At 38.0% G+C, this 14558-nt stretch overlaps 1 protein-coding gene across 1 annotated transcript in view; it reads left to right on the top strand.

Moving 5' to 3' along the window:
• The window catches only part of fat3a (FAT atypical cadherin 3a), a gene marked incomplete at both ends in the record, with an annotated part of 119383 nt that extends 105055 nt beyond the window's left edge, over positions 1 to 14328 (top strand). Inside the window, 2 exons of the mRNA XM_079823621.1 lie at positions 1505 to 1615; positions 13826 to 14328. Coding sequence (XP_079679747.1) covers positions 1505 to 1615; positions 13826 to 14328 — 614 coding nt within the window. The remainder of the gene's footprint in view (positions 1 to 1504; positions 1616 to 13825) is intronic.
• Positions 14329 to 14558: the final 230 nt, after the last annotated feature.

Below are 14558 nucleotides of genomic sequence, written 5' to 3'. Positions count from 1 at the left end.
AACCAAATATCTACAGGACAAATATAACTTTTTTCCCATGATACCATAATTGTTTGGACAGACAGCAATGCACGGATCTAATATGTTACACATATTTTTTTCATCATCAGTTAGCCCAACGTTAATTTAAGACATATTTAAGACATAACAGGTAATGTTTGCATGAATACTCGCCAAGACAGATATTTTGAAATATTGTAATTCTGTGTATGTATATCGGGATCGCGCGTCGGATCTGTGTCCAGCACGGGTCATTGTATGTGTGTGTGTGTGTATATATTCTTTTTTGTTTTGTTTTTATGTTTTCTTATCCAAGGTGACTTACAACAGATGTGTTTGGTGAATATTTCTCTGAGATCAAGCTTGTTACTCTCCAGAGTGAGACTGTGTATCTCTCCTGTTCCATTTCTTCATTAGGAATGAACTCAACTTTTATCTAAGCTGAAACCGTTATTAATAATACTCCAAACCATCTCAAACTAAACTCTTAAACACACACTACCGTTCAAAAGTTTGGGCTCTGTACAATTATTTCGAAGATGCTTTTGAAATTAGTTTCTTATATTCACCAAGGCTGCATTTATTTTGCAAGGCTGCAAAAATACAGTGATGTTATGAAAAATTACAATTTCAATAACTGTTTTCTATTTGAATATATTGTGAATGTAATTTATTCCTGTGATCAAAGCTGAATTTTCAGCATCATTACTCCAGTCGTCAGTGTCTGATTTGAGTGTGTTTGATACATAGAAAGTTCCAAAGAACAGCATTTATTAGAAATAGAAATCATTTGAAACATTGTAATGTCTTTACTTCCAATTTTGATCAATTTAACGCATCCTTGCTGCATTAAAATATTAATTACATTAAAAAAAAACATAACTTTATTTCCTGTAGGACCAATAATCAGATTGTAACTGGCGTTTTTATCCATTTGTTGCTGTTTTTATGTTCATTATTCATCAGGCGAACGGCTCAACGCCTCATAGAAAAGTCTCAGTAAAAAAAAAAAAAGATTTCCCTTAAAAGACTTGATATAAATCTTCACGTCGATAAATACTGAAAAGAAAGCAGTTATGGATGTATGTATATGGGGTCCATTTAGCGGAGAAGCTGATGGCAAAGCCATTCTCCCTCTGGCATTAAATTCTTCCCCCATCTGAATCCTCCGAGGCTTTTTACCGCATATAATTACTTCATTTTTCATTTCCTTGAGGTTTGTGGTGTCCTCCATTCAAACCCTCTTAGGTCTTCAAAATCTCCACCTGTGAAATGCAAAGTGAGACAATTATATGCAGCTGTTATAAGCAGCCGTTTCCATGACACCATTAAAGGAAAGATCAAAGGGGGAAATGTCCGGGAAAAGAAAGAAATTAAAAGGCAAACATCAGAGAAGGGACTTGGAATGGCGTGGAGATTCGCCCACAGCTGTGACAAAGCGTGTGTGTGTTTATTGAAAGTTACGGAAGTTGTGATTGGTTGACATCCTGATCTTTGTGTTTAGGTAAAGTGGATTTACTGGAGGAGGTCACATGTTTCTCTGGCAGTAACAAGGGCAGCAACTCCGAGGTCCATTCGCTGAGCTCCTTTCAGTCGGATTCCTGTGATGATAACGGTATGTTATGTGTGTGTGTGTGTCGTTCCTAGTCATCATGAAAGGATAAGACATGCGTCTTTCTTCAGGACTCTTCATACTGTACAGTCATCTTCACCGTCATTCTGTAAATATTTTAAGTCAGATTGGTTGTTAGAGGTGTGTGTGTGTGTGTGTGTGTGTGTGTGTGTGTGTGTGTGTGTGTGTGTGTGTGTGTGTGTGTGTGTGTGTGTGTGTGTGTGTGTGTGTGTGTGTGTGTGTGTGTGTGTGTGTGTGTGTGTGTGTGTGTGTGTGTGTGTGTGTGTGTGTGTGTGTGTGTGTCTGTCTGTGTGTGTGTGTGTGTTGCTGCTCTCAAGTCAGCCTGGAAACGTCAGAAATCGTAATTACAACCTGATACTATTTCAATTTGTTTTGGTTATGGCAGTCAATTTCATATTTTTCACTCTCTTTTTTTGCAAGTTTTTTTTTGTTTTGTTTTTTGAAGAGCAAAATATATGCGTACGGTTTGCAATTGATCCTTCATCTGTTTGTTTGCTCATCTATTATTTACCATTTAATACCTTAGTATTGAATTTACTCCGCGTAATTCGCCCACACTCAAATCTGCAGCAGAGAATGATGGGAAATATAGTTTTGTCACAAAGACCTGCTGCCTCATAAATCAGTAAAAGTAGTATGTTTAAAGTAGTATATATATATAATATATTTATATTATTTTTATTTTTTTTCTTGATGTCAAAACCCGGAAGACTAATTCGCTGCTGGTTTCCTTTCGAGACTTTCCTATGGGTTTTTATAATTGGGGTTTTTCAAGTTATGAGTAAAATAAGGTCTGTGGTAAACATAACTTGACGATACTTAAACTGCACACACTCACAGCCCAAACTCTAGTTCTTTACCTAGTTATTTAGTAAGAATGCAAGTTTTAGTAATCAAAAATATTTTATTATTATTATTATTATTACATGTTACTGGCCCTATTAAAATGTTTTCTCTCTCTCTCTTTCAAATTCCTTTTTTTTTTTTTTTTTTACCAAATTCTGTGTTTTCTGTTTTAATACAATTTGAATAATCAGTGATTTAACAAACAATTCTATGAAATTATTTTGCCAGAAATCCTGTGTTGTGTATTTAAAATTTTCTGGCAATCAAATTAAGTCACAAAACATTAATTTAATTTATCTTTTAATAATATAAAATAAAAATGCTTTTGTCAAGCAAAGTGCTGCACAAAAAAAATTTTAACATGAAAGAAAAAATTTGATTATTCCTTAAAAAATAAAGTTTTAATAATAATTATTATTAGTAGTAGTAGTAGTAGTAGTAGTAGTAGTAGTAGTAGTAGTAGTAGTAGTAGTAGTAGTAGTATTAGTATTATTATTACATTTTGACATAGCTTATTTCTACTGTACAACAGTAATATATTTCTGTCATAATTTCTTCATGTTAAACTGAACTTTTATTTTGACAGGTTGCCGTGAAAACCTTTGAGTTTATGTGTTTATGATATGACGATGTGGTAAAATGCTGATGAAGTGGCTCTGGAGGTGAAGTTCATCTATTCATGTCCTCGTATAGTGTGGCGGCAGAGGCTGAAAACACAGCGAGCGTCACACGCTTCAGTGTGTGTGTGGGAAACAAAGCCGCGCGTCTGCACCAATCATTCACACAGAGACAAGCAGAACATGCCGGATTCATATTAAAATGGTCTTTTTGCAGTTTAATATTCACAGACAATAGTCTATTTCACGAGTTGATCTAAATGTACTGACATAGTCTTGATTTATTCATCCAAGATCTGACAAATTCTGTGAATATTATTATACAGCATTATACAGTAAATTCCATTTTTATGAATGGATTCCGCGATTCCGTCCGTGTTTCCAGCATTGCGGAAATCATAGGGCCCTAGTAGAACGAAACATTCAAGTATCATCAAGTTATGTTTACCACAAAAATATTGTTCAGACTGTTTTTTTATCTGTCTCTACCAATCTTTTCCCAGCATGAGTCTTTAATTGACAGCACAGTTATTGTATCAAGAAATCTACAGTCTCTCGCGGTTAAATTCGACATTGTAGTGCCTCTAATTTACTCTAATCCTGTAAATATGATTATTCTGATCTGATTTGAATGCAGCAGGTGTGGATGTGAATTTGTGTGTTGGTCACCTCACCACCATCTCTCCTCAGATTCGCTGGAATGATGCCATGCTTGCCTTTCATTGGTCACAGCTAAATTCATCATCAGCCAATCAGGGCACAGAAGCTTCTGCAGTGGACCAACAGTGTTACAGATACTGTGGAGTTGATCCTTCGGTTTGATTAGTCTGTGGGTCCGTTTGGTTCTCCTGTGCGTGTGTGCGTGTGGGTGTGTGAACGTTTCTGACTGGTCTTCATTGCTTTCTCTTTCCAAGCTTCCATAGTGACGGTAATTCGGCTGGTCAATGATGCAGTCGACACGATTGAGAATGAAGGTACTCTTTCCCAACCCTGGATTCTGAAGCATCTTCCTTAAAAGCGCTTGGAGACACATGCACAAAGCTTTAAACTTGTCCTCACACTCCAAACAAACACACACTCTTTCTTTCTCTCTTTTTTTTTGTTGTTTACACACATGCACATTTACTTAGCACTCTACATGTGGACCATAGACTTTTATTAGGGCTGTCAGTCAATTAAATAATTAATGGATTTATCACAATTGTTTTTATAATCATCCACAGTTAGTTTTTAATTGACAGCCCTCATTTCAATATATAATGACTACAAACTAACCCAAACCTTATCCCTTAAAATATATATATATATTTTTTTTACTTTTAGTCATTATAATTTAATATAATTTAAGCATTTTTTCTTCAGTTGAGGACATCCTCAAAGGGTTTTTGTCAGGTTAAGCTTGTTACACTTGTATTAATATTGTAGTGTGTGTGTGAATGAGACAGCATTACTCATGAGGAGAAGTGTCATCCCAGTCATCAAGATGATACAGCAAACACACACACATATATACACACACACACACACACACGGCCCTGCTCAAATATGATCTCTGACGAACACAAACCTACAGACACATCCCCAGATCATACATTACCCAAAACGGAAGAGTGCAAGTCTTGCAAACACACACACACTCTCACACACACACACACACACACACACACACACACACACGTTTGAAGTTGTAAAAAACAAAAAATCTTTTCAAGTGTATCTTCAAAGCTAGACATGCTAAAGTAATGTAGGCTGATGAGCTTGTTCGAGTTTTTTCACTTGTCCTTTGATTTTGAGGTTGTAAATCTAACAAACTTCTGAATCTTGAAACTAGTTCACACCAGGACATTTCAAAACTAGTTCATATTTACATATTTTAAAGGCATTCCTTAATATTGTCAGAGTAATCCTTCAGCTGGATGTTTAAAGGGTTCATGGTCTAAATCTTTTGTTTCATTGGCCGATACAAACGAGATGTAATGTACTTTTAGTATCATTTATATACTATTTTACTATTTATTCATATTTTGAATTGGGCTTTCTTTATATTTTCAGTTTTCATTCTAGTTTTTATAATTTTGTGCTTTTTTATTAACTTATGTTTAATATATATATATATATATATATATATATATATATATATATATATATATATATGTATATATATATATATATATTATGTTTAATATTATATATATATAATTTAGTTTTAGTCATTTTTGTGATTCAACTTAAACGTATTTCAGTTATTTGTCTAATATTTATATTTTATTTCAAACTGTTTTATAGTTTGAAATTGAGTTAACAATTACAACTTTGCTTTAAAGTGGACAAAACTACTTACTGCACATTTAAAACCAGCACACAATGACAAATTATCCATCAAGGCCTGATTGACTTATTTTATTAGTAGTAGCTAACTATCTTATTTTTTATGTCTGAGGTCTGTGATGTCTTTTGTATTAGTTAAGGGATAGTTCACCCAAAAATGTAAAAATTGGTCATCATTTACTCACCCTCAAGTTGTTCCAAACCTGTATGAATTTATTTCTTCTGCTGAACACAAAAGAAGAATATGCGTAACCAGTTGATGGGCACCATTGACTTCCATAGTATGGAAAAAAATATATAATGGAAGTCAATGAGGCCCATCAACTCTTTGGTTACCAACATTTTCAAAACATCATCTTTTGTGTTTAGCATAAGTAAGAAACTCGTACAGGTTTGGAGCAACTTGAGGCAGAGTAGACACAAATGCGATATTGGTTTTATACAACGGTTTAATAAACAATTAAGTGATTTACATTTTAGACACGATATTGTCAACGAAAATAGTTCCAAACAAAGCCACAGCAGAACCGCTTTGCGTCTCTGGGCTACGAACAACAGTGTTTCGTTACCGAATGAATCCGAACGAATTGGTGTGATTCAATGACCTGTGTGAACGAATCGGTTGAATTAAAGACTCCATGATTTGCTTATTAACATTGACTTCCCGCCACCTACTGGTGGTTTTAGTTTCGTATGTAAAGTATCTTTTCATTTTTAAAGTCATTTCATATTTGTAACTGCAGGTTAAATTTATGCTGCATTTATGTCCCCTCTGAGCTGCATTAAACAGTCTGTGTAAATACATCTAAATGCCATGCACTTTAGATGCAGCTTCTGTGTCTCCTCTGCATGGCAAAGACGGATTTTGTCGATACTGGTTTCATTTGATTGGTAACAGCCCTGTTGTGTCTTGTTCTAATTTAATTTACTGATAAATAATGTTATAATTTGACATAATAAATTATGCGTAGGCTACATTTAATTAGGGAATGCCCTAAACATTGCCCTAAAAATGCAGACGAGGCTTGAGCCTAGACTAAAATGCATGTTTGAGCTGTGAACTGAAAACGACTTGCACTGGCACATCTTAAAATATGTCAGAGCCATTGTTTTGTCTCAAGATGCACATCGGTAATGTTTTTAAAGGCACTTTAAATAAGCTACTTAAACGTCCTAATTTAACTAAGGCCTGGCTTAATCTAAGCCCTGTCTGTAAAAATTAGAGTAGAATATGATGCGGGGCAACAACTCACTGTGTGATGGAGCCTATGGGTTGCAGTTAGAATGTCCCTAAAATGAATGTTTTAGTTTCTTACACTGGGCACATTTGTTGTGGTCAGAGCGCGATTGTTCCCGTCGGTGCTATGCGCGAATAAAATGCAGGCTCACTCTCGCTCGTATCCAAAGTAAATCATCAACACTATCATCCCTTACAGTGTTTTATTGAACTAAATACATTGTCATCTGATAATACGCATGCGCAGGTTACTTTTCTTGCGCACCCGAGTCCGTGTTGCTTTCACATTCACGTGAATCACGGCACATTTCGAGCGCAAGTTGCGCAACCGATCTCAGACCACTTCCTTCAGGTAGTCTCGAATTCGGTACCCCTGAGCTCAGCTCACCCGGGTCCGCATGACAGCTTTCACATTACCAATTTTTCATGCGAACCGTGCGCCGTTTCGAACTAAACTGCCAGTGTGAAAACGCCCTTGCATTTAAAGTAGACTATAAAGACAAAGCAGAATTGTTCGTCTCAGACTCCGAGCAATACATAGTGGCGTTTCATTTCTGAATCTGCGTTTTGGACGAATCGGGTGAACCGATGATTCAATGGAGCATAAAGAGAACCATTTACGCTTACCATTTTTATAAAGAGAGCCATTTACTTCACTCCTAAAAGAACGAATCGAATGAACGAATGACTCATTGACTTACTCCATTAGACATTTACCGCCACCTACTGGCAGTTTTAGTTCCTTATTTAGAGTATAATTTCATAAAAAATTATTTCATATTTCCATATTAATAAAAACACACATTAAATGTATAGTTCACCCAAAAATATATCTTTCTGAAGCTACTTTTTGTAATCACTATTTGATTTTTTTTTTTACACAATAATGACTTTAAATGAGCTTTTGGGAGTAATTTCTCAGCCAAATTTGATGTGCGATTAATTTGCGATAAACATTAAAAATGTTAATTGCTTGGCAGCCCTAGTAAAAATCCAGATAAAATTTTAAGAATAACAAAAACTTTAGGGGTCAGCTGTCAATGGCAGTCCTAAACCTGCCAAGATACCAGCACAATAACACACTCAGCAAAATATTGTCTGGTCATCATTATCGACGAAATGCCAGAAAATATCGAGATATTATTTTTGTCAATATTGCACGGCTCTTCTACAGACCCGCACTTAATTTTAAATGACTTACACATTTAAATGACATTTCAGCCCTAACTTAATCACGTTCAATCAAACACACACCGATGAAGATCAAACATAAGCACTTTAATAAGCTGGGAAGGAATGCGCACATTTTTACTGCACCATTCTCTCTCTGTTTTTAGTCTCTATTGCTTTCTGTTTTCTTTGGCCATTATAATTTCTCTAATATAGCCTACTAGTTAATGTTACTATTAAATAATTCAGTTTATTTCACAACAACAATAAGAAATATAAAAATGGGCGTTTGAAAAATAAGAAATAGAAATACGCAGAGAAGAAAAAAAACATACATACACATATAGAAATAAGATAATAAATGTAATGGAAATAAGATAATTAAATGAAATACAGTCCAAAAATAAAACTGCATAGTAACAGGCTAAAAAACAACTGCATAGCAACACCCTGGCAACACCTCGGAATCAATTGTGGCATTGCATATTTTCTTCAGAAAAAAAATTGTATTAAATTTTTTTTGGTCCTTGTTTGTGCTACTTAAATATCATATTAAGCGATCAGCTTTTCAGCTAAAAGCAACCACCCAGAACACCCTAGTAACCGCATAGTAACAGGCAAAAAAAAAAAAAACTGCATAGCAACACCTTGGCAACCCCTCGGAATCAATTGTGGCATTGCATATTTTCTTCAGAAAAAAATATTAATACATTTTTTTTTTAGTCCTTGTTTATGCTAGTTTAGTCTTATATTAAGCGATCAGCTTTTCAGCTAAAAGCAACCACCCAGAACACCCTAGTAACCGCATAGTAACACGCTAAAAAACAACTGCATAGCAACACCTTGGCAACACCTCAGAAACAATTGTGGCATTGCATATTTACTTCAGAAAAAAATAGCAATTAATTTTTTTTTTGGTCCTTGTTTATGTTAGTTTAGTCTTATATTAAAGGGTTAGTTCACCCAAAAATGAAATTTCTTCCATTAATGACTCACCCCAATGTTGTTCCACACCCGTAAGACCTCCGTTCATCCTCGGAACACAGTTTAAGATATTTTAGATTTAGTCCGAGGGCTTTCAGTCCTTTGAATGTAAGTCTAAGCACACTTTGCTGTCCACGTCCAGAAAGGTAATGAAAACACAGTGCCACAGTGACGCTGCTGACGTAAGACGCTGTGACGTGTTATCTGGTATCTGCTATCGCACCCCTGCTATCGCACCAGATAACCCATCACAGCGTCTTACGTCTGCAGCGTCACTGTGGCGCGTGAGCGCGGATTCAAACTAAACCGGAAGAGAAGACAATGCTCAATAAAGTCTTAGTTTTTGTTATTTTTGGACCAAAATGTATTGTCGACGCTTCAAAAGAGTCTAACTAACCAAATGATGTCACATATGGACTATTTTGATGATGTTTTCATTACCTTTCTGGACGTGGACAGCAAAGTGTGCATACACTTACATTCAAAGGACTGAAAGCCCTCGGACTAAATCTAAAATATTTAAACTGTGTTCCGAGGATGAACGGAGGTCTTACGGGTGTGGAACAACATTGGGGTGAGTCATTAATGGAAGAAATTTCATTTTTGGGTGAACTAACCCTTTAAGCTATCAGCTTTTCAGCTAAAAGCAACCACCCAGAACACCCTAGAAACCGCATAGTAACACGCTAAAAAGCAACTGCATAGCAACACCCTGGCAACACATTGGAATCATTTGTGGCATTTCATATTTTCTTCAGAAATTTTTTTTTTTTTTTTTTTGGTCCTTGTTTGTGCTACTTAAATCTCATATTAAGCGATCAGCTTTTCAGCTAAAAGCAACCACCCAGAACATCCTAGTGACCGCATAGTAACAGGCTAAAAAGCAACTGCATAGCAACACCCTGGCAACACATTGGAATCATTTGTGGCATTTCATATTTTCTTCAGAAAATTTTTTTTTTTTTTTTTTGGTCCTTGTTTGTGCTACTTAAATCTCATATTAAGCGATCAGCTTTTCAGCTAAAAGCAACCACCCAGAACATCCTAGTGACTGCATAGTAACAGGCTAAAAAAAAAACCCTGCAGAGCAACACCTTGGAATCATTTGTGGCAATGCATATTTACTTCAGAAAAGGTAATAGTCTAGTTTTGTTTACTTCAAAGATGTTAACCCAGTTTTAGTAGAATGAAACTGAAACCATGTCAAGAACCGGTTCCAAATTTCCAAGAACCATGCATTTCGATTCAGCGTATTTATTCCTGTGTGCGCATTTTAATGTGATTTTAAAGCGTTTAAGTGCAGGAAAACGCGAAATAGAAGTTTTATTTGCTGCGCACAAAAAGCATGTCATGTAGTAAACATGTCAAAAAGCCTCTCATGTAGTGTCTGAATTTAGTTCTCTTTTGAGTTCAGTTGAGAAAGAAAACACATGTGTGTATTGGATCTGTGCAGCTCTTAAAGTGACAGAAGCCTAATAAATCTGCTGCTGTCTGTGTCATTAATGTTAATCAAACATCAAAAGAAAATCACTCACTGATCCTGTCTGAATAATTTCTGTAACTTTAATAAGGATTCATCTATATTTAATTAATAAACCAGTGCAGTGTAATAAAAAACTAATTGGAATCGATAAGCATAATCTGAATCGCTACAATTCAAATGAAGTGTCACATGCACCAGAATATCACAAAACACACAGAAACACATGCACATATATCTCAAGCAAAAATGTCAGGAATGATTTCCAAACCACACACACCTACAATGCAATGTTAATGTATTTGAATATGGTGTTTGTACATAAACACAGTTCAGGGTGTAGGATGGGTTTGTTGCTGACCCACAAATTTGTCTTTCTCTCTGTCTTTCTGCTTCTTTTCTGCCTGCCAGTGTCCGTTATGGATCAAGGTCAAAACTTCAACAGAGGTGATTCACATTCTCTCTTTCCTCCTGCTTTGTTCAGCTAAATCTCCCGGAGTTCTTGCCCTCCTTCCTTTTCAGACTTTGTTCTCTGTCTATTGCTCCCTCTCTCGCTCTCCCTTTCCGTATTGCTGACAAACTGAGCTGTTGCATTCTGGGAAGTGTCACATCATCCAGCAGCGAGATGCTCTTTGTCGACACACATACACGCACACATCAGAGTACCTGCAGTCCTCCGTCACCCCTTTCCTCTCTTTTTCGTCTGTCTCTTCCCCCGCAGTGCTTCCATTGCTGACTTTGTGTTTTTCTTTTGTTTGATATTGATGTTTTCTGATAGCGAGGATTAGGTCGTGTACAGTGTGTGTGTGTGTGTGTGTGTGTGTGTGTGTGTGTGTGTGCGCGTGTGTTTGTGTGCGTCCCTGCGCTTCTGTGTTTCATGCATCGCTGCATGCAATCCTCACCCTCATTTAATTTGGTTTGTATTTTTGATGAATGCGTTTTGCTTGTCAACAACACGTCCTCTGACCTTTGACCTCTTGTCCTGGCTGAGTCTTCGATCACCTTGCAGGCATGCCCACTCACTCCAGCAAGACCTGCATGTGGAGATGTTCAGTATAATGTTCCTGTCCCAAATCACCCAAAAACGCATTACAAATGAGCATCCAGACTCACTGGAAAAACGTGCCTGTGGTGACATTTCCAGGCAATTTTTCACAGATTTGAGGAACGGCTAGGACATTTCACAAATAATTACGAAGAAACGGCAAGTGACATTGAGTTAAACATGACATTTTAGAAAGAATGAAGTAGCATTTACTTGAGAAACATACCCCTTGCGGTACACTCTAAAAAAAAAGTTACGTGATACACTCTAAAAAAAAAGGTTCTATATGGCACCAAAAATAGTTCTTGGCTCGTAATCATAGGGGAACCTTTTTAAGTGCTGTATAGCACCAATTTTGCTGCTTCAGTGGTTCTTCAGCGGTTCTTCAGAGGTTATTCACCTGTTCTTTTACTAGGGTGCTATATAGCACCGCTAACTAAGGTGCTATACACTCTAAAAAAAAGGCTGGTAATCATAGGGGAAACTTTTTAAGTGCTATATAGCACCAATTTTGGGTGCTTCAGTGGTTCTTCAGCGGTTCTTCAGAGGTGCTATATACACTCTAAAAAAAAGGCTCGTAATCATAGGGGAACATTTTGTTATTGCTATATAGCACCAATTTTGGTGCTTCAGTGGTTCTTCAGTGGTTCTTCGGAGGTGCTATATAGCACCTTAGTCAAAGAACCGGTGAAGAACCTCTGAAGAACCACTGAAGCACCAAAATTGGTGCTATATAGCACTAAAAAAGGTTCCCCTATGATTACGAGCCAAGAACCATTTTTGGTGCCATATAGAACCCTTTTTTTTAGAGTGTATAGCACCGCTACCATATACAGAACATGTTAAGATATGGTGCTATATAGCACCAAAAGTGGTTCCTCTATGATTACGACGAAGAACCATTTTTGGTGCCATATAGAATCTTTTTTTTTAAGAGTGTAGTAAGTTAGCGGTGCTATATCACCTTAGTCAAAGAACCGGTGAAGAACCACTGAAGAATCACTGAAGCACCAAAAGTGGTGCTATACAGCACTTAAAGCAGCACTAGGTAACTTTTCAACCTTTATAATATATTTTCAAACCTCTTGTGATGATACATCGACTTACAATAGGTTGAATGACACGTCTGCCTCAGCCTGACAGAGTCTGTATCGTTTTTAATCGTACTTTTAAACTTCGGGTTTCGGGTAGTAACCCGAGAAAAAAAAGAACTACAAAATTCGACTGCTTTACAGCATATACGTCACTTCCACCACCACCCCCACTTCCTTAAATTCGGACGTGCGAGCCAAACTATTATTTGTTTGCCGAATGTTATAGTCATGGCCGAAGCAGCACAGAAAAATAAGAAAGCAAAGGTTTTGTCGGAGGAAAGCAAAAAGAGGAAACGAGAAAGTGATGGGATTAAAGGCAGGACGAGGATCAACATTGGGCAGCGTTTGCTCGTTGGCGTGAGCTGAAGGAGGAGGGGCTACATTCTTGCAAGTAAATACATATGATAAGACGTACAAAATCAGATTTTAGGATACCTAACATGTCTGTGATATTGGTTTATTTGTCTTGCCTCAAGCTATAATGCAAATCGATTTTTCACATTTGCAGATTCATCTATAGTAGCTTGATATTATAATATTGACAATGTATGGTGATTCCTACCACTCAAACATTGAATTGAAGTATCATAGATTCTGTAAAACGGGACCCAATAGACTAGGCCACTATAATGACGCTGGCTTATAAACGTGAGCATCGCGATCATTTGGCGTTTGAAAAAAATAAAACCCATGAAATGATATTCATATGACATGCTGAAACATATGCCACTGTACCTGGGATGAAGACGTTTCACACGCGACGCAAGCAGAACACCTGCATGTGAACTCCATAGACAGGTGAACTCCTCCTGCAGTGTTCAGGGCTATCATAGATGTCATGTCAATAAATGCACGTGCGATGCATCCCCTGATGTAGAATGACAGTTCACGACAGTAGTAGAGGACAATACTGTTTCCCGACTGTAGGGGGACCCCGAGAGCAAAAACTACCTAGTGCTGCTTTAAAAAGGTTCCCCTATGATTACGAGCCAAGAACCATTTTTGGTGCCATATAGAACCATTTTCTTTCTTAGAGTGTATTGTCCAAGGAACTCACAAAAATGAGTCTTTATTAATCGATAATCTGCCCCTGTTATCATAATTTGTGTGAACAGGAATAGTGTTCATTACTGCTAGAAACTGCAGTGAATATTATGTATAGGTAAGTTTTTAAAATTTGGCTAAATTGTAGATTGACGCACGTATTTCCAATGAGCGTAGGTTGCAAATGGGACAAATGCTTCATTTGGGACAGGACCGAGATCTAACCTGTTAACCTCCCTTCAGAATGGTCGAGCATGCAGCCCTACGCGATTCTGTACCTACCGAGGGACCCCTTCAGTTGTTTGTTCACTCGATGTTTACTAACTTCCCGTTTCCTGTTTCTCCAGCATACCACTGGGACACTTCCGATTGGCTGCCGAACACACGCCTACCTGACATTGAGGAAGTTCCCACCTATGAGACGGGTGAAGTGGGCGTGACTTTAGAATCGGACTATTACCTCGGCGGATTCGATATCGACAGCGACTACCCGCCTCCTCAGGAGGAGGAGTTTATGTTGCAGGACCAGCTTCCCCCGCCCCTTCCCACCGAGGAATACGACACCTCGCCCGCCAATCAACACGCCTCCAGAGAGAGCACGCTGAGCGGGGACCGCAAGCCCCGCCCGCACTTCCACCCCAGCCAATACCTGCCCCCGCATCAGCTGCCACTCGGCTCCGCGGGGGAGGAGTTTAGCACTTTTACAGGCAGGGAGGAGCGCCTGTCCGTCAACGCCTCCTCTGCCTCAGACGTTTCCTCTGCGCCCTGTGGGTTCGAAGACTCTGAGACGGGAGGTAGCTTGGATAGTTTGGAGGACACGCACATGCATACACAGCAGACCGAGGTCTGACACACCACCGGGAACTAAAGACGCAGTTACTGACGTTAGCAGGACGTGTTTTCAGACACAAAAGACACTAAACTCTTGCGTCTGTCAGTGCTGGTAAGAATAAAGCGAGACGGATGCAGCAGACACGGTCTGAGGACTGCCGACGCCACAGACAGACTGACTCAGCGCTGCCCTCTGCATGAGCAGCCCACTTATAAAAGCACAGGAAGTGGCGAAAGTGATGTCATGCG

This window comes from Gobio gobio, assembly GCF_949357685.1.
Source record: "Gobio gobio genome assembly, chromosome: 8".
Lineage (NCBI taxonomy): Eukaryota > Metazoa > Chordata > Actinopteri > Cypriniformes > Gobionidae > Gobio > Gobio gobio.
Note: the sequence above shows the minus strand (reverse complement) of the source record. Positions and strands in the feature narration are given on the sequence as shown.